This window comes from Miscanthus floridulus, chromosome 2 (genome assembly GCF_019320115.1).
Source record: "Miscanthus floridulus cultivar M001 chromosome 2, ASM1932011v1, whole genome shotgun sequence".
Classification (NCBI taxonomy): domain Eukaryota; kingdom Viridiplantae; phylum Streptophyta; class Magnoliopsida; order Poales; family Poaceae; genus Miscanthus; species Miscanthus floridulus.
Genome location: NC_089581.1, coordinates 171,279,994 through 171,305,687, shown reverse-complemented (window position 1 = coordinate 171,305,687; position 25,694 = coordinate 171,279,994). Strand labels below are relative to the sequence as shown.

The 25,694-nt window shown below is 48.4% G+C and overlaps 2 protein-coding genes and 1 pseudogene across 4 annotated transcripts; 2 read left to right on the top strand and 1 right to left on the bottom strand.

Annotated features, from left to right (window-relative positions):
- Positions 1-1,386: 1,386 nt before the first annotated feature.
- Positions 1,387-7,123, top strand: LOC136535699 (ras-related protein RABC2a-like; annotated as a pseudogene).
- Positions 7,124-11,501: 4,378 nt separating this feature from the next.
- On the bottom strand, positions 11,502-13,578 carry LOC136535698 (aquaporin TIP1-1). The gene is made up of 2 exons (XM_066528071.1): positions 13,330-13,578; positions 11,502-12,382 (listed from the first exon to the last, which is right to left on the bottom strand). The coding sequence occupies exons 1-2, from the start codon at positions 13,460-13,462 to the stop codon at positions 11,763-11,765; spliced, it is 753 nt and encodes a 250-aa protein (XP_066384168.1). The 5' UTR covers positions 13,463-13,578; the 3' UTR covers positions 11,502-11,762.
- Positions 13,579-23,830: 10,252 nt separating this feature from the next.
- Positions 23,831-24,875, top strand: LOC136540657 (cyclin-dependent kinases regulatory subunit 1). 3 transcript variants are annotated; one of them, XM_066532666.1, is made up of 4 exons: positions 23,831-23,951; positions 24,102-24,181; positions 24,284-24,344; positions 24,460-24,875. In XM_066532666.1, exons 2-4 carry the CDS (start codon positions 24,129-24,131, stop codon positions 24,607-24,609), a joined length of 264 nt encoding a protein of 87 aa, XP_066388763.1. In that variant the 5' UTR covers positions 23,831-23,951; positions 24,102-24,128; the 3' UTR covers positions 24,610-24,875. The 3 variants fall into 3 exon arrangements, with proteins under 3 accessions (XP_066388763.1, XP_066388765.1, XP_066388764.1); XM_066532668.1 differs by having other exon boundaries at positions 23,867-23,951; positions 24,106-24,181; XM_066532667.1 differs by having other exon boundaries at positions 23,867-23,951; positions 24,060-24,181.
- The last annotated feature ends 819 nt before the right edge of the window (positions 24,876-25,694 follow it).

Genomic DNA, 25,694 nt, shown 5'->3' with positions numbered 1-25,694 from the left:
TATTCGCTCCCGTCTCTATGGCTCTTGGGTTTCGCATTGGCAGGGGGCGCCATGGCTGCGCGAGCGCGACGCGGCGGGACGATGGTGGTGATGCTAGGCACCGTGATCTACCTAAGCGAGTTGGAGAGTGGGGCTGCAACGACTAGTGAGTAGTGCTAAGTAAGGCCGTGCACGAGGCAACGACGGTGAGCGTGAGCTGGCGATGTGGCAACGGATGACGAGGCGAGCTGGCGAGGAGCGCTCTAGCGAGGCAGTGCGTTAGGCCAAGACGCAGCTACGACGTCGAGCAACCGTGGGCGTGCACCTGTGGCGAGCTCCAGCGAACTACTCAATTCTTCTATCTTGTTTGCACCGATGGGTTTTCAAACACTACCAAACCGAAGTTTTCATGCAGCGATCAAATCGAACCAACAGTTTCAACCGATTATCTAGCCCAATTGAGAAGAGTTAGACCCCGTTTGTGCACCCCCCCGAATCACAAGAAGGAACAAGTCCTGGCCAGAATCTTTAGTTTGTTTATATAAGATTTCATTAGCCGAAATGAATTCTGGCGTCATATTGCTCTAAACGAACGAGCCCTTAAGGCATTGTTTGGATGCGTATGTATTCATCTCAATCCACATGTATTGAAGTGAATTGTAGTAGAATTAAACTAAGTTCTATTCCATTTCACCCTAATACATGTGGATTAAAGTGAATACACATGTATTTAAACAAGGCCTAAAACCTAAGGGTTAATAAATATATAAATTTCTCTTAAGAAATGGTAGTGTTGGAGCCCCACGTGTTTCGACAATTCGGCGCCATGCTAGGACAAGCCGAAGGTGCTTCACAGAAGAAAAAAAAAATATGTGCAAACTGTATCCACCATGTCTCCCTGCATAGTGCATACATGTCATGGATAATTGCCATGTGTCCTGTCAACGCAATGCAACTGCACATGGTGGAGGACTGGAGGCAGAAAAATCAGCGGACATGAGAGGCAACTGAAGCCACATACGGACATACGAGAAAATCTATAGCAGTGGATTCACATTGCCTAGACAAGCGACAACTATCTCTAGTATGTATACACAGAGACACGGCGATACAGTTCCGCTTAATATATATATACACAGAGACACGGTGATACAGTTCCGCTTAATATATATATATTAATAAACTCCATAAAGCTCCTGGAATCGGCGCATTCTCAGCGCCCCTGCTACTGTTGCTTCGCTTCGCTCCGCTCCAAGCCTCCAACACCCCCACGCGCGCCATGTGGCCGTGACCCCTCGCCGCTGTCCGCCACGCAGGCCGTCAACCGTAGCTGAAAGGAGGAGTCCACCTGACGCCGCCCGCCTCCTCGCCACCCCGTTTCGCTTTCGCGTTTCGCTTCGCCTTCCCCCTCCCTCCTTCCCCGCTCCCTTTATTCCTATCGGCGCTCGGCCACCTTCCCGCACCAACCCACCCGCCCCCGCATTCCCGGGTGCCTTGCTTCGCTTTGCCCGCGATTCGATCCAGGCTTCGGTTGGAGGCATGGCCTCGTCGCCCGCGAGCAGCTACGACTGCTCCTTCAAGGTCCTGCTCATCGGGGACTCCGCCGTCGGCAAGAGCAGCCTCCTCGTCAGCTTCGTCTCCGCCGCCCACATCGACGACGACATCGCGCCAACCATAGGTACGTGCGCATCCGTTCCTCCTGTACCCCGGTGGATCTCGCCGCTGCGTGACTCCTGTGCGAACTGCCAAGCGTGGCGGCTCGTTTGTCTCGATTACGTAACAGGACACGACAGCAATCGATTTTTTCTTTTTGTCCCAAGCGGAGAACTGGAGGTTACTACTGGGCCGCGTTGCTGTTAGCAGAGTACAGTAATAATACAGTAACGTAATTACGTTCGTTGTCAAATGCTCTTGCAATTTTTGGGACGGGGTGAAGGGATCACCACACACTGAAACGTTCGTTTGTGGAAGTTGATTTTCTGTTCCCAGGCGTTGCCCATTAGTAGAAACTAAGGCTAAGATACTTCTCTGGTTGCATCTGCGTATATCGTTGGAGGCAACTCTTTCTGTCATAACCTGAAGCTCAAGGAACAAGCGCCGGAAGATGAATTGGACTGGAAGTATGGTCCGGGTGCAATCAGCGACCATGCACACAACCTGCTCTTTTATTGGAGGCTTGCAATCAGGAAATTCGGGATAATTCTAGAATTGAAGTTTAGGGACGCAGGGGATTGTGCCATCTTCTCAATTTACTGATTTGCAGGTAGATATGTGCTACCAAATTTCTCTGTGCACTCGCTATTGATCAAAGCCCGAAATAAGGCACTAAGCACTCACGTTACCGGCAGGCGGCAGACGAGAAAAATAAAACTGACTGTTTCTAAGTTTCCAAAATCAAGCATTGTGGACAGCACGAGAGTGCATGTTTGATGTCTTTTTTAAAAAACTTTGGTAAAAACTTCGAAATGCTTTTGTAGTTGATAATGTGTAAACCTCCTATATCTTCACTGTGCATAGAGGTTTATCACTTGAGGTTTATGAATCTTATTTCTACCTTTGATTCTAACAGCTTTTAACCTTCCCTAAAAAAGATTATAAACTTTTAATCTACCTTTGATTGGTTGGCTTTCTTCTGTCCTAACTTTTTTTATCCTGCCAATACAAGTTGTGGCTACACCTTATTTATCTAGTAAATAATGATAATTCTACATAGTTCAATAAATGCTCTTTATAATGTATAGCTCAAACAACCATGTTAGAAAACCCCCTTCGATTTGATATAACAATACAATTTTAGACATTAAGGGCATCCAGTCATAGCAACCCTTGATCCTTTTCTTCTCAAAGAGGCATTTGAATTCTGACATTATTATTGTTATTGTATAGCGTTGTTTATCAACCAAATACCTGCTTTTTTGAATTTAACTTTTTTCTACTCCTTTTTGTAGGGGTGGATTTTAAAATCAAATTTCTCAGTGTGGGTGGGAAGAAACTGAAACTGACAATATGGGACACTGGTAAGGTTCTTTTTCCTGTTTCTGATAATGGCCTTAACGCTTTTGTTAGTTGCTGCCTTGGCAGCAGGGGCAACTGGGCAACTGTTTCACTGTTCAAGTGCTCTATAAATTCTTTTTGCACTATTTTGCAGCCGGCCAGGAGAGGTTCAGAACAATTACCAGCTCTTATTACAGGGGTGCTCATGGGATTATTCTAGGTAACTTGATCTCTTTCAAGATACATATATGACAGTTCATTATAGATTAAGAAGCTTCAACCGTTTATCATTTTTTTACCTTGAGTTTAAAGTATTTTTATGCCCATTTTCCAGCCAATGGTACTGTCTGTTGAGCTCAGGTCATGCCATAAAATGCTAATCAGGTTTACCTTTTGAATTGTGTTCATGCTCCAATCTGGTGGAATTTTTATGGTCATTTGAGCTGTTTTTTTTTATATATACATGTAACTGACGAGGCTATCAAATTTTAAGATGATCCCTCAAAGCATGTTGCTATCTAGGATCTTGCTGTGCCACATCTTAGTGGCTTTGTACCATAATTTTATTTGTTTTAAACACCTCAATTTACTTGATCCCTGTTGTCTGAACTTTTCAAGGTTACCCACCATATGGGTGCATCCTTTCCAGTATAGTGATCTTTCCTATGTCTTCGCCAGATCATTAAATAATCTCACATCTTGCGTGGTGCCTCACTTCGATAATGTGTCAGCTAAGCATTTTGTACTTTTGCCACAAGTGGTAGTCTGGGGTTTACCATCGGTATCTGCAGGTCATCGCCTCTCACTTGAACCAAGTAGATTAGCCTTGGCATATCTGGTCAAATTTATTACATTTCTTCTGTCTGCCCCCTCACTTTATTTCTCTAGTTCTTGGTAAACTAAACTCATGTATTTCCATTATTAAGGATAATGGAGATGGGGTTGAGCTTCGTCTCAGGGGAAAAAAACTAACCATTTGTGGTTGTATTTGGGAACTGAATATGTGGTTAACTTTTGAGATTAATGCTGAAACGCAATGTTATGAATAGTATCAACAAAATTTCAACGAAGCATTTTAGTGTGTATGATCCTTGTAATCATCATTCATTTCTATGATTCAGAAAATGTTGCAGGGTGACTTAAAAGAATATTAACTTGGTAATGTCTTGTTCTGGTAGTTTATGACGTTACAAAAAGGGAGAGTTTCACAAATTTAGCTGATGTGTGGACCAAGGAAATAGAGTTACACTCAACAAATAAGGAATGCGTCAAAATGCTTGTTGGAAATAAAGTGGACAAGGTATATTATTTCTTTCCTAAGTCAAATTCTTTTTTCACTTGAACATTGTTCCATTTCTGTATTTAACGGTTCCTTACCAAAGTGAAAGTAGTTCATTATTCTACTGATTGCATGTTTGATCTTATTATGATCCGCTGCATGAATCACTTGAGCGTGATAGGTAATATTTGTTGACTGTTGTAACATATTGTTGGTATCTGTAGATTGGTTTTCAAGAATAAATATACCAAATGAAACAACTGCACATAGCTCTGTGGGTTTGATGATTTTTATCTTGTATAGGATGAGGACAGAATGGTGACAAAAGAAGAAGGTCTTGCATTTGCACAAGAATGTGGATGTCTCTTTGTCGAGAGTAGTGCTAAAACAAGAGAAAACGTGGAGAAATGTTTTGAAGAGCTTTCGTTAAAGGTATATCTGCACAAACCACAACGATACTTAATATCAAAAGCTTATCTCTTTACCCTTCATACCATTCAAATCCCCCTTCCAATAGCTCCAGAAAATTAGATTGTAAAGTTATGAATCAATTATGTGCAATAGCACTGGTGAAGTTAAAGCTTACTATTTCTAATGTTTTGAGTTAGCAGCCTTCTGGCTTAGTATGTTTTGAGTAGCAGCCTTCTGGCTTATCAGATACTGACATGTTACCTATTGATCCTGTTGTTAAGTCAGGAAAATAAACAAATACTCCTGTTTGAGTAGCACCTTCTGGCTTATCAGATACTGACATGCTACCTACTGATCCTATTGTTAAGTCAGGAAAATAAACAAATACTCCTGTCGTGATTTAGCTGCATACGTTTCAGTTGTCAAATATTCTTCCCAAAGTTGTGCGATTTCTAAATTTTCTGTTGCTTGTGACATTTGTCGTATATGCTCATTGCATAATCACCGTATTTGCGGAGACTGGTTATCCATTCCTATGTTATTTTAAAAGCAGGGTGACCTTAGGTGCCCCAAGCTTGCACAGGACTGTACAACCTCCATCCCAAAATAACTGCACATCTCGCTTCTTGAGAAGTTAAATTTTTCTAAGTTTGACTATTTTTATAAAAAACAGTATCAACATTCTTATCCCTAAATAAGTTTATTAAGAAAATATATGTCATGAATAATCTATTGATACTTACTACACATAATATATAGTAGTTAGTACTTTTGCTATATATTTGATCAAACTATAAAAAAAAACTTGACTCCTCAAAGCGATGTGCAGTTATTTTGGGACGAAGGGAGTAGGTCTGTTTTGAGTATTAAAGTCTTAACTCCTGTGCATTGATGAACTGTAACTTGATATCTCCAAGTCTGCATAATTAATGTAGGTCCATTTTAAATTAACAGTAAGTCCAGTCATCTGTATTGATCTATACAAATTAATATGTTTAAAACTTTTCCTTTTTCTTCTCCACCTTGTTTTTTAGGAAAATTTCCATTTCTCAGAATTTTAAAAAATATCTCTCAGAGCTTGTTCATTTATTTATTAGTTATGTATCAAATATTTCTCACCTGCTGAGGTTCTAGCAGTCAATTAATTGTGCATTACTTATGTCGGCACTGGGCAGCACTGTTGCACCAACAAGGACCATACTTAAGGAACCTGCCAGATGATTTGACTAGATGTGCTATAATTGTTTCTTGTGGGTGCTAGTGCCAGTGTGCAAACCTTCCACATGATTGCTGGTGTTTTGCTTATGTCTTCAGCTACACAGAGTACCATTTGCATATATTAAAAATGTGGGTTATGCTGCATAGACACATGGGTGCATGAGCTATAGCTTTGAAGCATGGAGATGCACTGCTTTCTGCCCACAGCATTGTTTGAGAGAACCCACAGATTTGTTGCATTGGTCAACAAGGTTCTTCTGCAGACATACACACAGGAAAACAGCTCCAATACGTGAAAAGAGTTATGCTAGGAAACTCATTTAGCTCCTCAACATATCGTCTTCTCATCAGAAGCCATTAGTTTTATTCAATTTTATTTACAATCTTATTAGCAGCTTAAATGTCGGATTAGCATTTTCTCAAAACATATTTGCACATCATTTGCTTGGTGGTGGAAATAGTCTCTGTTACGTTTTCTTGTTATACAACAAATTTTCTTCCCTACTTTAGGCAAAATGTAAATTTCTTGTGCTGGTGTACAGATCCTTGAAGTTCCCAGTCTCTTGGAGGAAGGTTATTCGGTTGTTAAGAGGAACACTCTGAAACAGAAAGCAGGAGAATGCAAGCCAAAGTGGAGGATGCTGTCAGTAGATCGGCCAGTTCTTGTTGCAAGCCACTCGAGGTATCATAGGTTTAGGTGTCCATTGTAAGTTGTATTGGGATGTAGATGAGTTGTATCTAAATGCTCAGCGGCACAGCTAATGCAGTGATGGGAGAACTAACCACTTGAGGTTTTGGTGTGAATTGGTTTGTACAGAAGAAAAGCCTTTTCTTTTTTTCTGTTTCCTGACGTGGCAGTTTGGTTTGCTGCTTGTAACGAGATCCAGTCAGCTGATCACTTCATTGATTGTATGTGTGGAAGTGTATAGCTGGTAGATGAGTTGTATCTAAATGCTCAGCGGCACAGCCAATGCGAGTGATGGGAGAACTAACCACTTGAGGTTTTGGTGTGAATTGATCTGTACAGAAGAAAAGCCTTTTCTCTTTTTTTTTCTTCTGTTCCCTGACGTGGCAATTTGGTTTGCTGCTTGTAACGAGATCCAGTCAGCTGATCACTTCATTGGTTGTATGTGTGGAAGTGTATAGCTGGTACATAATTCAGGGCTTGTAGTTAGCTCTGGAAGCCCCAGTCATGTGAAGTAATGTCAATCTGGCTGATCCACATTCTGAATGTACAGTCGTTTCTTGTCTCAGCTAGACTGAGCTTGAGTTTAACATGTCCAATTCGTGCTAGCTGTACCATTGTCTCTGGTGATTGAAACTGGAGCATTGGTTTGAACAGTATGCCAGTATTTTTTTTTAAAAAAAAATGTGCCTTAGCACGTAGACATTATAATTCCGTACTTTTCAGCTTGTTTTTTCAGCGAAGCGAACGGCCCTATATTTTTCTTTGAGAGGATTATCTTTAGGTTTGAATAGTATCTACTGTACGACGCGGTGGTGTGACAGAGCAAGCGAGCAGCATCACATGCTTTCTCAGGCTCTCCCTCCACTGGAAGATGATTCCTTTCCAGGATCACTTGGCTCCATGATTCAGGATAGAGATCCTCGACTCGAAGGTACAGCAGCTTTGTCTCTGCTATCGATCATTTGGATTTCATTTTCACGTCATTTCAACTGTGCGTATGCTCACAGCTAACATATGTTTCTGGCTTTCCGTCCACTACGTGCGTTGCTTGTTCTCGTGAGCAACCAACATGACAAGGCATGATGGGCACCCAAGGAAATGCATGTGACGCAACGATGCATGCATCAACCATTGCCACTTCATTTTTTTTCTTCTTTTGCACGGACGCGCGCTGAAAAAGGACGGGCCGGTTCCCTTCACCGGATCAAGTTGACCCTCACCACCATCACAACAGTTATGAATACACCAGTGGATGTGTCATGTGTGTGTGCCTTCGCTTCGCCTGAAAAAAAAAATCAACACCCTGAGATCATTCACTTATTTTTCAGGGTTCAGGCAAGGAACCCATGGGGCGCGCAGTCACTGGCCAGTGGCCACTGTGCAGGAAAAAGACGACTCCGTGGCCTTTTTTTCGTTCTCTGAAGAAGCGATTTTAAATCAACTGGACCGTGCAAACATGACCAAGAGGAGTACTAGTAGAGGAGTGATGCCGTCCGTGATGCGTGACCTGTTCTTGTTCCTGTTGCTGAAATCACTTCAAGGCAAAAAGGGACGTCGCCACAAAACCGCTTTCTGTTCGCAAATGCGCTAGCCTGCACTTAGCCAAAACTGAAGACACAGGAAAGCTCCAAGCAGAGACGCGCCCAAACAGCCGCCCCGTCCCGGCGTCCCCGTGCTGGCACCCAAGTTGCCGCGCACACGAAAAAAGGTCGATCAGGAGTCATCCGCGCACAGGCGGACAGGCCAGAACAACAGTGAGCTGGACGACGCATCAGCGCGCTGTCGCGTCCCCGTTCCACGAGACCACGATCCACGACGAAGAGGTTCAGGTTCACCGTGGGGAATGGCTGGCCCCGATCCGGCCTGATGGGCGCGCCACGCGCGGGTGTACCCGGATTAGGCGAGGCAGAGTTTATGGCGACGTTTGCTTCTGCCTGCTTGGACACCGATCTGAAGCGTCGCAGCAGGGAATCATGCAGTGGGTGGGCCTGTAGCCACGCCGGCCCGCCCATAATTTCCGCTCTCCGCTGGTCCAGCGGCGGCACGCGACGCTAGCTAGCACGGTCGTCTCAGAGTTCGGGCTAGAGGCGTAGAGCATGAGCATGCATGCTGCTTGCTGCATCGGCCATGTGGTGAAGACAGTGTGCAGTGGCAGGACCTATAACAGCCTAATACGTTGGGACACCCGGTGTGCTGACTGACTACTAGAACTAATTAGTAGTAGTAGTAACTCGCAAGATGCCAGTGGGCAGATTAATTTGGAACAGTAGCTTGTCCAACATGGGGATTGAACATGTAGTGCTCCTGTGATAAGTTGTTGACAGTAATCGATATACTTGCATTGGGCGCTATGATCTGGATCTGGCCCGTACTATTGTTTTCACACAAATTCATGGCTTGTCTAGATTGGAGGAATGGAGTTTTTCTTTTCTATGGAAAGCCTAGCTTATATGCAATGGAGGAAACAAAACATCCATTTCGTGCTCTTGTAAAATTTGCCTACGCTTGAACGAAGAGATGGACAGCTCTTTATTCACAGGAACAGAGGAATAAAAATGTACTGTACTTATTATATTCCTGTGTTCCAAATACACCTATTCCTTTGAGATTCCTGCGTTTTATGTTTATTACATGGAGGGAAAAGTGCTACAGGGAACAAAGCTGCCGGCCTGCTATAAACAGGCATGTCTATGTGAATTCCGTGGCCTGCAGCATCATAAATTCATTCATGATTCACCTGTTAGCTATATGGATCATGATCGTCTCCGGTTCTCTTCAGACGGCACATATAATCAGCCTGTTCGTTTGGCTGTGGCTTGTCGTAAATAATCGTAAATTTTCAGCCAGAACAGTATTTTTCGCTCACACAAACCAACCAGCAGTACTTCTTCACGAACCAGCAACGATACGAACCAGTCAACCGAACAGGACAAGAACACTATCGACATCCATCGCAAGTCACTGCCTGACTGGTCCAACGTTGCGTAGGCTTGTCACCAGCCAAATAAGGATGGCGTTGCACGTCCTCATCGCTCAGTCAAATATACTCCTAGGCTCGATCGAGTGCCTCTTGGCCACTCGGTGTTTCCAGTGACAAATCGATCCAAGGCGGCACGCACGGGCGTGTGATACGATGCACTATCGTTGGGTTCCATACTTCCATCAGCGGCGAGGTTGCGCCGTTGCGGTTCGGCCGGGCCGCCATGCCCATGCGCGACGCTGCTGTGCAGCAGCGAGACCGATCCCTTCTTTCGCGGCGAAACGGCAACAGGATCGAGTGATCGATGGGCCGGATGACCGCGACGGGGGCGGCCGGCCGGCTGGCCGGTGCGCGCGAGCAAATCAGCCAGCGCCGCCCACACGAGAGCGACCCGTGGCCGAGGCCGCAGGCGCAGCCACTCGTTTCCTCCACTGCTCTCCTGGCCGGCTGCTGCCGAGACGTCACGCGAATCAGCGGAAGAGCGCGGCAGCATTTCATTTCCATCTCGCGGTAGTCAGTCTCCTCGTCGACGTACTACTGTACTTGCGTGATGCGTGATGCGTGATCGCGCCTCCTAATCAACCTCATTTGCCAACAATCACATCATAAATGTCCACGGAAAGCACAGTTAAGTCAGGGAGAGTCCAGAACTTAAGCAAAAGGGATGTACCCAGCACGCCGATTGATTTGAGCGCGTCTCGATCGAGTGGTAAGGTAGCCCAGGCAAGGACGGCTTGAGATAATGGCTAGGCTAAGCAGACAGCGACTTGCCTGGTCCCTGGTGTGGTCCAATCGCTTACAAAAATATCAGTGGTTACGACTCGAATAATTCGGTGACACGCTAGAAAGGATCATTCTGCTCGGGATTCAAAACAAAGTCCAGGCTGGCTTGATTTCGCGTGTCCCAAATCTGAATTTTGTGCGCACACACAAGACATGCTTCGAGATAGACAAGAAAACAAGACAGAATTACTAGCTGTTTTTGCTTACTCATCAGTGGTCCTTAACTATTTAACCTGGACCGCAGCAGTAAGAGTAGAATGTCGATGTTAAGGAAAAGGATGCTAATATTTGTCCATCCAGGTACCACAAGAGGACGAACAAGGCTGACTTGAATTTTTATCCACATGCTGACATGCTCATGTCATGTGCCACACGGCAGTCCTCTCTGCGTCCTGCCTTTGTAGGAGCCCGCCCGAGAGGCATATTCCGCGCAGGACGACCCGAGACGGGAGTTGTTGCTTGGCTTGCTGCTGATTGAACTAGTTTCAGTAGCTTGCAACCACCAACACTGACCACAGCGTATATGTTACTGGATACACTAGGGAGTGCACGCTATTGCTACGTGTAGCATGAACATGGCTCTGTACTATATAGCTTGGTCATCGACCGTGAAGAGCATCTGTTACTGTTTCATACGGACTGATCGGATCATGTCAATGTCAAGTTGAAGTTGCCAACCACCCGTCCTGTAGCTACTACTACTCGGAGTAGATGCCATCCATGGAGGACCATCGGTGCCCACGACGCATTTATACCTACTGGCACCACCACTCGCCATCGATCGGTCGCCATTTCATGAGCACGGGTACTACGAGCGAGCAGGTCCGGAGGACGTACTGCACGAGGCTCCGCATCGCGATGGATATGATGCATGCATGCAACACGAGCCGGACAACCGGTCCACGTCCAGCCGACAGCTACAGGTCAGCCTTATCGCTCTGCCACACCATTCCGACGTGGCGCGCGTACCATCCCGCTCGTCCGCACATGGCGATGCATTATTGCGCTGCACGCCCGCCCCGCGGGGAGACGAGTAGACGACGAGACGACGGACGATCCCCGTCGAAATCATCGCGATTTGAGCAGAACCATCCCAGATTTTCAACACATGCTGCAGATCGAGGTGCTCCAGTATTACAGAGAGCTAGTACGTGGAACTCGGTGAATCCTCAGGCAAATGCACAAATTTTACAGAAGCAAACGGGTCCGGAATTCACGGTTACAGACTGATCCAAGAATCCAAGAAAGCAAACGATGCGAGCGGCGCCAGCGCAGCAACAGCAGCTTGAGATGGTCGACGATGCATGCACGTGCACGAAAGAAACTAAACGGCGAGGGGAGAGAGAGAGAGAGAGAGAACTGATGATCTGCTAGCTGCGCACGGAGACGGAGAACGGAACCCAAGCTTGGGGGGGTCGCCGCCGGCCGGCCTAGTAGTCGGTGGTGGGGAGCTGCTCGTGGGTGTGGGAGATGAAGAGCAGCTCGTAGATGACGCCGGCGATGCCGGCGCCGATGAGTGGGCCGACCCAGTACACCCACTGGTATCCCCACTCCCAGCTGACGAGCGCGGGGCCGAAGGACACGGCGGGGTTCATGGACGCGCCGGTGAAGGCGCCGCCGACCAGGATGTTGGCGCCCACGATGAAGCCGATGGCGATGGGGGCGATGGTGCCCAGGCTGCCCTTCTTGGGGTCCACGGCGGTGGCGTACACCGTGTACACCAGCCCGAAGGTCATCACGATCTCCAGCACCAGCGCCTCCCACACGGAGACGCCCGTGAGGCCGAAGGTGCCCGTGGCCAGCCCGCCCGTGGAGAAGCGGAGCAGGAAGCACGCCACCGTGGAGCCCAGCAGCTGGGCCACCCAGTACAGGAGGCCGCGGAACAGGGTGATGTTGCCGCCCACGAAGGCGCCGAACGTCACGGCAGGGTTCACGTGCCCGCCGGAGATGTTGGCGCTCACGGACACCGCCACGAACAGCGCGAAGGCGTGCGCCACAGCCGCCGCGATCAGGCCCGAGGGGGTCGTCGCGCCGCCGCTGGTCAGCTTGCCTGCGCGAGGAGGAGCGCCAGCAGGGAATCAGTAAAACTAACACAGTCAAATCTCATCAGGTGTTTCGTCGTCCACACTCAGATACTGACAAGCACTGTAGGTAAAACATGTTCATGATTTCCTTTTTTTTTCTGCCTTCTGCTTTACTACTGTGATTAGCATGTTGATAAAACAGATTTGTTCAACACCGCGCTAGCTAATTAAAAGGAGATTCATCCAGGTATAAAGATGGGGGTTTATGCAGGTTTTTGTCAGTTAAGCGGATCAGTTTGAACTAGTATTAAGCACTGTCTGATACAGTATTCTCCTCTTCCTGATATCATTAAAAAAAACTACTGCATGTTTCTTTTCCAGGATACAGGAGGCGTTCGTGTCAGTGGAGGTGGGATGGTGGGGCATTTTGCTACTTCTGGGGAGTAGCAGCACATGGGAACGAGTATCCTTGTGTCTTGACAAGTTAACATGGGAACGAATAGAAGGTACTACAGATGCTGCCAAGGATTCCTATCTTCTGCAGCTCTAAAATCATGCCAGGCCTAAATCTGTCATTTGCATTAGTCATTTCAGCTAAAAGACCTCGCTATCGTCACTTTTGACTTTTTTAAAAAGACATTTCTCTTAGCTTCTAGTTAACACTGGCTTTGTATTAGAAAAATCTACCGAAAGCCTGATAGCTAGTACTTATGACGAAAAGGACTTTTCTTTTTTCCCTTCATTTCAGTGACGAATCAAGGAGCCGACCATGACTTGTGCTAGAGCATGACAGATTAAGCTGAGCTTAATTAAGTACTCATGTACTGTACAGGCTAGCTAGCTGCTCGTTTTATGTTCATCTAATAATACTCCATGTTTTGTCAGTCAGTGGAAAGTGAAATACAAACTACTGAAGGCCAGATGAGGGCCGATCGAGCTTGTTGTGTTGCAAGAGTAGGAGCGGAGGACTCACTGAAGGCCATGCCGGAGCCCTGGCCGGCGAAGACGAAGATGAGGGTGGAGATGAACTCAGCGAACGCCGCCTTGAGGGCGCCCGGGTGGTACACCTCATGGTGGGTCCCCACGGCGATCCTGCTGATCGGCATTTTCACGGCCCTCTAGCTCTAACCACGACTGCTTGCTTGGAGCTGGAGCTGGAGTGGAGCTAAGCTAAGCTCAGGGGTGTGAGAGATGCGGTGGTGAGGAAGAGATGCTATGGAGGTGGTATATATAATATACACACACCCCGCGCAGGCCGGTCTCCCCGCGCCTATCGGGTTGGAACGCGAGGGCTATTTGTGACACCTGCAGCCGGAGTTGGCGTATTTGCGCACACCCAACTTGCTTGGCTGTACGTTGGTTTATTTTTAGGCTAATAAGTTTGGCTGGTGTTGATTTGTTAAAAGAGAAAAATATTGTTAGCTGACTGATAAGCTTTGGCTGTAACTAACAAGCGAATAGGTTGGGTGAAGTTTCTAGCGAGATCAAGTGGATATTGTTTCTTTAAAATTATTGTATTAGCCCTACACAAACAGACAAACTAGAATTTTAAGCAACACAGACATTATAAGTTGGTGTTTAATATCTACCACCAATAAAAATTAATCTTTGTAATGTCTCTTTTTATCTAATTTTCACCACAGTACATATATAAATATACTTTGTAATCTCTATCCGTTTATTATAAATTTATCGGTATTTTGTATGTTTTTTTATCCATGATATCTCTATTGTTTCTCCCTCTACATGTGTGCCTATGTATGGCTTCACTACGATCTGCTTAGCACGACTTCGGATCCTTACTGTAGTATGGGAAAAAGACAGAGCCGGTTTATCGAGGTTAAGATACCGCGGATATATCAAGGCACCGAATGGTTAGCCGCTCGGGCGTTTCAGCTAGCCAAAGCCTAGCAACTACGACCCACTTAAGCAACACAGGACCCGGGCTGAACGTCAAGACACGTGGCCCATCATGACCACTCTCTTCTTCTTCAGTCGCACGCTACGCAGCCACGCTCGACCTCTCCCCCGTCTTCCCTAGGAAAGGACGGGGAGAGGTCGGACGCCACCAAGTACATCTGCCCTGACAGAGACAGGCATGCTCTGCTCACTTCGCCAGGACGGCCATCTCTCGAGACACGGGATCTCAGGGCAGATGCCATCCCTGAGCACCCCTGCGCAGACAGGACAACACCACGGGGCGGCGACGGCTGATACGGCAGTGCACCGTCCAAATTCAGCCTGACAAGACGGGCGTATAGACCCACCCGCTACGGGATGGGTCGCCCGATCCCGGCCTTGACTTCACGAGACTAACCAAGCCACCAGTAGCCTCGACCTTGCAACCCAGGGTCAAGGTCTACGGCGCCATGACCCGGAAGGGCGATCAGCAACCCAAGAGCAGACACCTGCTCCCTCGTTGTCGCCATGATACCACTAGTAGAACAGGAGACGACGACGAAGGCCACGGCAAGACCACGCCGCACAGGACAGTAGGTGAACCACCGCCATGCCAACAGTGTCGTCACGCTCGGCACTGTGGCACAACGCCATGCCACGCCACGGCGTGGGGAGCAGGATCACGACGACCACGACAATGACCATGCCTGAACGTGCGATGACGCCAGGACAAGACATGATGGATTACTGACCAAGTTTACTCGCTTCTTCCTCCCTCAGGCTCTCGACCACTCGGGTCGGGAGAACCCATCTCTCCACTGTAACCTGGCCCCCAAACTCTATATAAGGGTGGCCAGGCCTCCCTTCAAGGGGACGAAATCTCGGAGACTCCATTCGGGCTTTCGTTCACCTGACTCCTCCTACCTCGAATTCTTTAGCTTACACACCCCCATTGTTAGATCTCAGAGCACTTGAACCAAGGAACACAAACTCGCTACCCTCTCTGAGACTGGACGTAGGGCTTCGGCCTGAACCAGCATAATTTCCCTATGTCTTGAGTGCTACCATCGTCTTTCTATAGCAGCACGACACACATAAATTCACTCATTGGTTTACAAAACACCGACACAGTTAAATAAAAAAATGTATTCACCGGCTCTTGTTCATTTTACAAAACGGATAAAAACAGGTCCTTGCTATGGTCCACTAAGGAGCCAGAGCCGGCCGGAGCTCCACCAACTAGGGTCTACACGCATTAGTTGAATACTTAGCTTAGCCCATGTCTCGTGACACATTGTCAATCATATTTTAGTTTTGAAATTTTAATTTTATTAATTTGCTATATTTTTTATTCTTGAGTTAACTTGAAACTCTTTACAAATTGCACCCTTTATTCAAAACTCCACTTTGTATTCTATTAAAAAAGGGTTTTAGGTTGTAGAGTGCACTCTTGATTACTAAGATGACATAAACAGACACTTAATCCTTTATCAAGTTGTTCTAAATCAACAATAAAACTTGAGGTAAGATTGAAGATGGACAATGGTGCTGACATTGTATATGTTAATATAATTTTGGGGTCGAGCTCCCGTCTATCAACCAAAGTTAACAGACAATGTACCTTATTACAATGCAGCAGATGGTACTGCCATCTGAAAACAGTTTTAAGAGCTAGTTCCAACATCCACTGATAACGGCACTACCTCCAACTTAAGCTCCCAGAAAAGGAAACCTCTAAAAAAAACAAGCTACTTTGGCAGAACAGAAACTTGACGCCACATCAACAAACTTGACGTCTCAACTTTCTTCTGCATAGACCTTCCGCCGGGATACTCAATATGTCAGGCCCGGACACCGTTGTCTCCCCACCATCGCCGATTAGAAGAATTTACTTAATAGAATTAGTTGGTAATTTAGATGTAGTTCCGAGGGGTTGTTTTGGTTTAGTTTGTATAATAACGTAAGTGGTAAGTTAGATGCAATTTTGTAGGAGATCATGTTTTTAAAATAGCATATGTCGGTAAATAGATGTAAATTTAGGGATTACTTTATATTGTTTTTTCGTAACGAGTCTGGTAATTCTTCTAGGAAATAAATATATCATCTAGCTAATTCTATCAACCATTTAATCGTCATTAGATCGTATTGAATCGATGGTTAGATCTTTTAAATATTTTTTATGAATTATATGATTTATCCCCTTTTAAATGCGTCTTGGGACAATAACGTGGGAACTCCATTAATAAACTCCAAGTGATAACAAAAAGAAATATTACATGTAACGATATGTTGCTCTGTAGTATGGGGGATCAACGAGGGAGTGGTACAGATTGGAATGGATGGTTACGATATACGATAATATAAAGAATCATCAATCATCACTAGAAAAGGTATAAGAAAAACTCGGTACAGCCTCTTGTGTAGGAGCTACTATTATTTTTTAAGCCACGCACAAGGCGAGTCGTCAGAACCAGAGAAATAAATAATAAATACTGGGCTATCCGAGCCAACTTTCAGACGAAAATTTCGCCATTTCGGCCATGTCTCTCCACTGTCCTGTGTTATCGTCTTGCATGAAAAATGCTAAAATCTTGTTCTTTTTCCCTGGAGAGTCGTGGTCGGTAACAACGTTGTCCATACGAGTGTAGTCTGCCTTTAACCATCTCGTAAGCTCGGCGGATGCTGGGGGATTCTTGCAAGATTCCAGCGCTGCTTTGAGACAGCGACCGGGAGCGGGTCGCTTGCGGCGCCAGCTCAGGCAAAGCGCCGGCCGGGGAGCTGTCCGCGAGCCACGCGTGCAGAGAGGCGCCGGCGCGTACTCGTGGCTCGTGTGGATTAGGAGGCGCCGGCGACGTGACCCCTCGCCGCTAATTGGGCCGCCGGGATTAGCTGACTGGGGCCCCGCCTGTGCGTGCCTGGAGTCGTCGTCGATCGCTGCTGCTGGCCCCGGGTCCCGGTTACCATCACATGTGCTCCACGCCGCTGCAGTGCTGCTGCTGATCTTTTCTACGGCTAGTGAGGGCAGTGGTCCATATCTGTTTTCCGGACACAGCTAGAATCTGTCCAGAGCTTAGTGACGGCATATATAGCCGTTGAACCATTTGCAGAGCTGAATTACACTCCTCAAACATTTTTTTTTTGTTTTTGGCAATTGTGCTACTCCTAGTCCTAGGAGTACCTGTCTCACTCAAAAATGATCTTTTTTTTGAAATTGAAACAAAACCCACAGGGTCCAACGCCGAGATATCTTCTGGCCTATAGATCAATCAATCAACCTCCTTGGAACAAGAAACGCATTTGACCCTTCGAGATTCTTCCGATGGATGGATAACAACATGCACGGCACCACCACCACACGCATCATCAATCAACCACACGAAACCAGACCTCCTTCCTTTCGACAATTCCTCAAAGGACGGCGAGGCGAGATGGTTCGGCGCGCCACTCCGGCACCGGCCCTGGACAAAAACCACCATCCCCTCCATGTTTTCCCGCTGCCCGCCCACCCGGCTCGTACGACGGGGATGGGGACACGGCATCCGCCGACTACTGCTCCTCTGCTCGTTTCGGCGCGTCACGGGTTCTCGATTCCTCCGTGCTCCTCCATGCGCCGGCCGGCCGGGCGCACAACCACTAGCCCACTGATGTCTCATCAGTCATCACTGACACGGTCTGGTACTGCTAGGAGGACTACTATATGCGAGCTCCATGATTAGGAGAACTGATAGTTAGGGTGCGTTTAGATCAAAAAAATTTTGGATTTTGGTTCAATGTAGCATTTCGTTTGTATTTGGTAATTAGTGTCTAATTATGGACTAATTAGGTTCAAAAGTTTCGTCTCGCGATTTCTCGACCAACTGTGTAATTAGTTTTTTTTTTCGTCTACATTTAGTACTCCATGCATGTGCCGCAAGATTCGATGTGACAGTTACTATACAAAATTTTTTGGCAACTAAACAGGGCCTTACATTACGATTATCCCAACGAGTATACTAATCTGCGGGAGATAACTACGGCCTCGTTTAGATGGTGATTTTTTTTAGAAACGATACGGTAGCACTTTCGTTGTTATTTGGCAATTAGTATCTAATTATAGTCTAATTAGGTTTAAAAGATTCGTCTCATGAATTTCGTCTAAACTGTGTAATTAGTTTTATTTTTTATTTATATTTAATACTTCATGCATGCGTCCAAAAATTCGATTTAACAAGAAATCTTAAAAAATTTTGTAAAATTTTAGGAACTAAACAGCACCGATGTCCACAAGGTTTCTTTAATCTTCGGCTGCCGCTGCCTTGCTGCTCCACTATTCTTCGCCTTTTGTTCCTTTCCTTCCTCCTGTTGCTGCCGTACGCTTCCCCTCGTCACATGCATCACCACGGTACAGAACCTTTCAGATCTGCACCGCACGCACTACAAGTGTCACCACTCACCACAACTGCTAAACACATGAACTGCCCGGGAACGCAGGACGTATGTACCTCATCCATGGCTTTCTACCATTAGAGCAGCCACATGTTTAAAACGCTACTACAAAAACTTTATTGGAGGCGGACGTTTTCGGTTTTCCGCGGCGGGCAAAGCCGTCCGCCGCGGCCTAGAGGCCATGGTAAATCGTGGCTTAACCGCGGCGGGCGGCCTTACCCGCCGCGGTTAACCGTTTTACCGCGGCGGGCGGTGTAATCGTTTGGAAAAAACAAAAAAAAACCCAAAGCCCACTGGCGAGCCCATTGACTGAGCCCACCGGCGAGCCCAATCCCAAACCGAAACCCTAGGGCCGCCATCGTCGTCCCTGGATCCAGCTGCAGCCGCCTCTGCAGCGCCGCTGCCGAAGATGAGGCCGGAAAGGAGGAGGGCGCTGAGCAGCCGCGCATCCGCGTGCGCCGCCACCGTAGCTCCGACATCCGTGCCGGCTCTAGATCTGGGAAAGGGGAGAGGGCACAGTAAGGGAGACGAAGAGAGAAGAGCGAGGGAGACGAAGAGAGACCTGTACCTGCATTGGCAGCGACACCGTCACGGCATTCACCGGATCCGGCCGGGATCCGTCGGATCCAGCCGCCCTCCTATAGGATCCGGCAGTCCTCCACCTAGAACCGCCCGCCACCGTCGTCAGGGAGGGATGGGGAGGCCGCCTCCCACCAGATCCGGCCAGGGAGGAAGAAGGGGGCCAGATCCGCACGAGGGAGAGAGAGGAGACCAGGGCGCGTCGCCGGTGGATGTCGCGCCGCCGCGCGAGGAAGGGAGCCAGGTCCCGCGCGCAGAAGCCGACGCGCGCCCCATGTCCCCAGCACCGCCGGTGGATGTCGCGTCGGGAGAGGAGTGGAGAGGTGGTGACGACGGAGTGGAGAGGAGACTGCCTCGGTCTCGCGCGGAGTGGGGAGTGGGGAGGTCGCCTCGCCTCGGACTCAGTCGCGCGGAACGGAGAGGAGGTCGGGCCGACCGGTGGAGGAAGAGAGAGACAGAGGAGTGGGGTAGAAAACCCTACCTCCTCGTATATATAGTTCAAGGTTAAAATCGGGCCTTGCTGGGGATTTTGGGCTTGGGCCTTTTCCGAGGCGGGCCATATAGAATGCCCGCCACGGTAAATCGATTTACCGTAGCGGGCACCTTAAGACACCCGCCTCCAAAAATAGGCTATTTTTCGAGGTGAACGTCTTAAGACGCCCGCCACGGTAAATCGATTTACCGTGGCGGGCAAAAGTGCCCGCCTCAGAAAATAAAAAACGTCCGCTTCCGTAAATCGACAGGCATTAACCGTGGTGGGCAAAAAGATGCCCGCCACGGAGGCCACCCGGGCGACGTCGCGCAAATTCGATCATGTAGTAGTGAAATACAGAAATACTATACAATGCACGTGTGTTTTAGCACAAAAAAACGCATTGATTTTTTTTTTGTATCTATGACGAATGGGGCCCACATGTCATAACGAACACATGAACACCCTCCCCCTCACCAGTTTCTCCCTTTCTCTTTCTCATCGGCAACCACCGGCGCCTGCGCCAGCGACCGGCGAGCTCACCCCGACGCCCGTGCCCGCGCTCGACGCGCCTCCGCGTGCCCGCGCCTACGCGCCTCCCCGCGCTCACGCCGGCGGCGGCAGATCTGGCTCCAGTTAGGCCTCTCTTCCTCCTCTGTGATCTGTGATTTGTCTTTCCATAGAAAAAAATGTTTGTTGTGATCTTGTGATTTGTGATTGTCTTGATGTAGAAGAAGACGGGAGGTAGAAGAAGGCTGGAAGCTAGAAGTAGAAGAAGGGTGGAGGCTGTTGGATCTTAATGCTATGGTGCAAAAAAATTATGTGTTGATGTATAAAACACATAGTTATGTAGTAGACAGATCAACAAGGCAACACTTTGTTGCTAACCGGCTGGTTAACATGGCCTGCTTTGCTTGTGGATCAGCGGACCAGGCAGTTTAGCGCCAAGACCATGCTTTTAAATTATCACCCGATCGTAATAACATGCTTGAGCAGTAGCAATCGATCTCTGCCCTATTCGATCCACGCAATTTTTTGAATTAAATACAGTTATCATTCCCTACCGGATAAGGCTTGACAGAGAGCGAGATCGATTATTCTCGCGGAGGCAAAATGGGTTCCACTTCCAGCAAGGCAAAGCGACGATCGGATGAGAATGAGCTAAGCTGGAGCACTTAGCTTGTGGGGGCGTACATACATAACAAGTTGATGTGGCAATTTGTCCTAAAAAAGAAATGTGGCAATTCCGGGTGGTAGGTTGCGGACCTGCAGTACCGAAGTCTACCTGTAAACTATGCTAAAAGCAGGTTTTTCATTGATAGGCCCTTTTCAATCTGATTGCCTTCTCAGCGAAGCGATGAGGGCCAAACTAAGCATTAGGTCCTTTGTTGCTATCAAGGAACTATAAAGAATCCTGCAAAAGAAAAATGGACAACCACCTTTTGCCCCCTTTTGGGGTTTAAAATAAGAGTCACATGAATTGGCACGCCACGCCGCCACTTCTTTAACCTTTGATTTTGATGGAAAATAGAAACGTCCGTGAAGCAGTGCTGGTGCTGCAAAGGAACAAAAAAGAAATAAAGAAATAAAGAAAGGAATGTCATCATTTGTCAGGTTGTTTACTTCACCTCACACTTGGCTGGACTGGCTTCGTCCCATGTTTTTCTTCACTGTTTTTCTGATAGAGTCGCAGTCGTAGCAGCATTCTTTCGACATGGCACTTTCTTTGCATCATAAAATGCAGAGTTTTTGCATCTTTGGGTCTTTCCGATTCCGTTCCTTTCTTGAAGACGGCGCTGTAGAAGTGTACTGGCTTCTCCCAGATCACGCACAGGAGCGACTATAAACGGGTTCGGCCCAACTGAGTGTTTGGGCCCTGGGACAGGCAAGTTGGATTCAGTCCACTCAATCAACTTTGATGGATTTGGGCCTGGAATCCGAACTGTTTCTGTTAAACAAATTTAAGGCCTTCCTGATCGAAGCTTCCTGAGGAAGTTCCTTCCATATATAACGTGGAAAAACCTAAATGGAAAGGGGCCCGCGGGCCGTGACGTGGTGCATGTGACCGTTGGGTTGCTTCGTGTGGAAGATACGAGTGATAGGAGCAACAAAGAATTTCATTCCCATTTGAGTAAAGGACGATGCCGGTCCTCAAATTTGCTGTGCTGTGTCGTTCCGATGCCCGAACTCTCAAAACGATTGTTGAGGTCCCTAAACTCTGTTCGGGTGTCAAGATAGTCGAAACGGGTCTACACTGTCACTAACGAGGTGGCTGACAGGTGGGACCCACCTGTCATCTCCATCTTCCACCTCTCTCTCCTCTCCATCTCAGGGCACGGCCAGGGGCAGGGGCACCACGAGTAGCCGCGCGGCGCGCGCGGCGGCGGCAGCATGCGACACGGAGGCCACGCGCACGCATGGACGTGTACAGCACCAAGGGTGTGGAGCCCGCCGTTGAGGCGCTTGAGCATGGCGATGGCGAGCTCGCGAAAAGCGGCTATGGCTACGGATGAAGGGCTCGCGGTTGCGCATGTGGCAGGAAGCTTAAGACCGACGGCCCCGCGCGGCGCCAAGCCCCTCGCGTCCTCCATGCCTGCAGCCGGCGGCCAGCGACCCCGCGCGGCACCGAGCCCACGCACCGCGGTGGCCTCCTGCGACGCGGCTCGCGCAGCCTCCACGCATGCGGTAGGGACCCCGCGACCGGTGCCTCGCACCGGTGTACGGCGGCCCCTGGCCACGCCGCGCGCTCCTCATCCGCGCCGGCCCCGCGCGGCTCCCTCTGCAAGCCGCGGCCCCCTTTCTCGCGGACCCCGCCGGCCTCGCGAGCTTCCGTCGTGCGTGCGCACCCGATTCGCGCCGCCAGAGCCGGCCGTCTGCGCGGCCCAGCGCCGGTCGCCCGCGCCACCGCACGGCACTGCGCATCGCCCGTGCCTCCCCTGGCCCGTGGCCTCGCGCGCCTCCCCACGCCTGCGCCTCGCGCGGCCGTCCGCGTAGCCCGCCCGCGCCCCTGGCCCTGCCGTCCCCGCCCCTGGGCGCGTCGCCCCGTGAGCTCGGGAGAGAGGTTTGAGGAACACGGGAGAGATGAGGAAGATGAAACTGACAGGTGGCCCCCCACATATGGGTACGGGTTAGACCCGTTTGGACCACCATGACACCCGAACAAGGTTTAGGGATCTACATCCAGTTCGTTTGGCTGGTTCGTATCGTTGCTGGTTCGTTTATGTGAGAGAGAAGTACCGCTGACTGATTCATGTAAATAGTATCCATGTGAGGGGGCTGGCCAGCCAGCCCCAGCCGATCGGGTTGCTAGACGATCGTTTTGAGAATTTGGGGACCGGAATAACACAACACCACAAGTTTGAGGACCGGCAGTGTACTTAACTCTTCCGATTTCAAATCTCACAACTTATAATAGGGTTCTAATTTCAAAACAAATAAATACGACCTTTTCATGTGAAATCGCTACGGGCAGTGGGAAATGTTTTCATGCTAAATTGCTAGGTTGGACTCATTTCTACTACATGGGAACAAAATGGAGGCTGTGAATAAAAAATGCTTTCATATTCGTGCTCGTCGAGTACTCCCTCCGTCCCAAAAAGAAGCATGTTATGGGATATTGAAAGTCAATTTTTCTCAACTTTGATTAGATTTGTAGAAAATGCGTGCAATATTTTTATCTCCAAATAAGTTTATTATAAAAGTACATTTAACGATCTATCTAATGATACTAATTATGTATTATAAATATTAATATTTTTTTATATATAATTGGTTAAAGTTAGAAAAAACTGACTTATCAGAAAATGAGAATGACTTCTAGAAGAAAATGAGAATGACTTCTAGAACAGAGAAAGCATTATGGTTTAGGGTTTAGGGTACAACGGGCAAATCGGCTCTAGCAAGCGCCAAGCCGCGATCTCAAAATTCGAAACTCCCTCCCATCCATCCACGCTCTCGCTGCCCCTAATTTGAACGCAAATCCAGCCCACCGCATCCGTCGGCCGTGATCCCGCAACTGCAACGACTACTTCCCTATCCGGCCCGGGCCATCTCGCCCGTCCATCTCTGCACTGACGGTCGGGTCCCTCCGTTTCCTTTAATTTAAATACGCCCCCCATCCATTCCCAGGCTCCCAGCGCCCCTACACCCTCTCCTCCAACACGCTCCCCTCGCTGCGACTCGTGTCGGCGCTCATCCGCAAAAACCGCAACCGCTCCAAGGTACGCGCGTCGCCTCCCCACCCCTCAAACCCTTTGATTTCTCGTCTTGTACGCGAAATGTTCCTCTATGAATCGTGGCTCTGATCTTTTGGCTGCCCGAGTCGGTAGTTTGTCTGGGGATTCCGCTGAAATTTTGGGGATTTTCTGTAGGAAGTTCATCGAGAAGTGTTGGTGGACATGGGTCAGATCCAGTACTCCGAGAAGTACTTCGACGACACCTACGAGTACAGGTAGATGCGAAACCCTCGCCGTCATGATCTTCGCCCTTCCCCCATCTCTTTCGTCTGCGGTGGTTCGCAAAACCCTAACCGGATCCCCTTTTTTCCGCGCAGGCACGTCGTCCTCCCGCCCGAGGTCGCCAAGCTCCTCCCCAAGAACCGCCTCCTCTCCGAGGTAAACGCCTGCAGTTTCACCTGCATTCCTGTAGATTGCGTTCTCGTCCTGTCGCTTTGGTTGTCTGATGTTTGGGTTTTTGTGGGGGGATTTTTTTCCCTTTTCTTCTGTGCAGAACGAGTGGCGCGCGATCGGTGTGCAGCAGAGCCGCGGGTGGGTGCACTACGCGATCCACCGGCCGGAGCCGCACATCATGCTCTTCCGCCGCCCGATCAACTACCAGCAGCAGCAGGAGGCGGCTGCCGCGCAGATGCTGCCCAAGTGAGCCCCTGCTGGCAAGGGTGGCGACCAGAAATGTTTTAAAACCCTAGTCCCCTTTTCATCTCTAAAAGGGGCGTCGCTATTCTGTTGATTAATTCCTGTCTGTTGGTTGGAAACTTGGGATCTAGTTGGTCGACTTGGTGGTGTCTGCCTTGTGTTCGTTGAAATGTCTGTGAAGGAACTGCCATGTGTTAGGCTGTGTTATCATGACCATTTTCTTAATGTTATGTGTTACTATGTGATCAGGATGACACTCCTGTTGCGATGTGATCTTTGTGATGGTGTGATTCTGTGTCCAGGATGACACTCCTGTTGTGATGTGATCTTTTGTGATGGTGTGATTCTGGTTAGTAGTGCTGATATCATGTTTAATCTGTTCTATTGGGTGATCAGGTTGTTTATGGGTGCTTGTGATAACACATGACGATTAGATGATTCCTTGTGATTGATATGCATTTTGTGAGGTTAAAATTGTCACCTAATGAATGCAGTTCAAACATGCCAAGGAAGAAATCAGCTAGTGAAATTAGCCTGGAATCTTGGCTGTCATTGTGGGCGCTAGAGGAGGCAAGATAGCCTATGGATAGATAGCCTATGGAAGGTCAATTTTGTAACTTTTTCTGTTGCACCGAATGAGCCAACATTCTTTTGGATTTAGGCCAATACAACTCTTCGAGTTCTGAGAAACACTATTACAATTCGTTTATTTAGAGATATGCCATTAGAATTTTATCTCTTCCATGTTCATGCCATTTTCTACGCCTGCCGCGTATAAGGGTCCACTGTCAGGCACATAGGCGTACAAGGAGCCATACGGACCTAAGGTAAGGTCCTGTCTCCTCCGTTAGACCGAGCGCCTGCGCATGAGCGGAGCGGTGGCGTAGCCTGCACGTGACGCGAGGGGGAGCAGCTGCGCTCGCCCGCGGCGGCCCGCACGCGAGAGTGACGGAGCGCGAGAGCGACAGGGCGCTCCTGGCCTTTGGCCCTGTAGGATGCAGGTTGTCGTCGGGGGTGCAGTCATGGTAGAGGTAGCACAGCCCGTGCGCCGCCTCCAGCTCGATCCGGGTGCGCGTGCTAGCGGCTACCGCC

Bases quoted from the DNA above. Each gene is read 5' to 3' on its own strand.
- LOC136540657 (XM_066532666.1), top strand. From the start codon at position 24,129: ATGGGTCAGATCCAGTACTCCGAGAAGTACTTCGACGACACCTACGAG. The intron at 24,182-24,283 runs GTAGATGCGAAA...TTTTCCGCGCAG, and splicing joins GACGACACCTACGAGTACAG to GCACGTCGTCCTCCCGCCCG. The intron at 24,345-24,459 runs GTAAACGCCTGC...TCTTCTGTGCAG, and splicing joins AGAACCGCCTCCTCTCCGAG to AACGAGTGGCGCGCGATCGG.
- LOC136535698 (XM_066528071.1), bottom strand. From the start codon at position 13,462: ATGCCGATCAGCAGGATCGCCGTGGGGACCCACCATGAGGTGTACCAC. The intron at 12,383-13,329 runs GTGAGTCCTCCG...CTCCTCGCGCAG, and splicing joins GGGCTCCGGCATGGCCTTCA to GCAAGCTGACCAGCGGCGGC.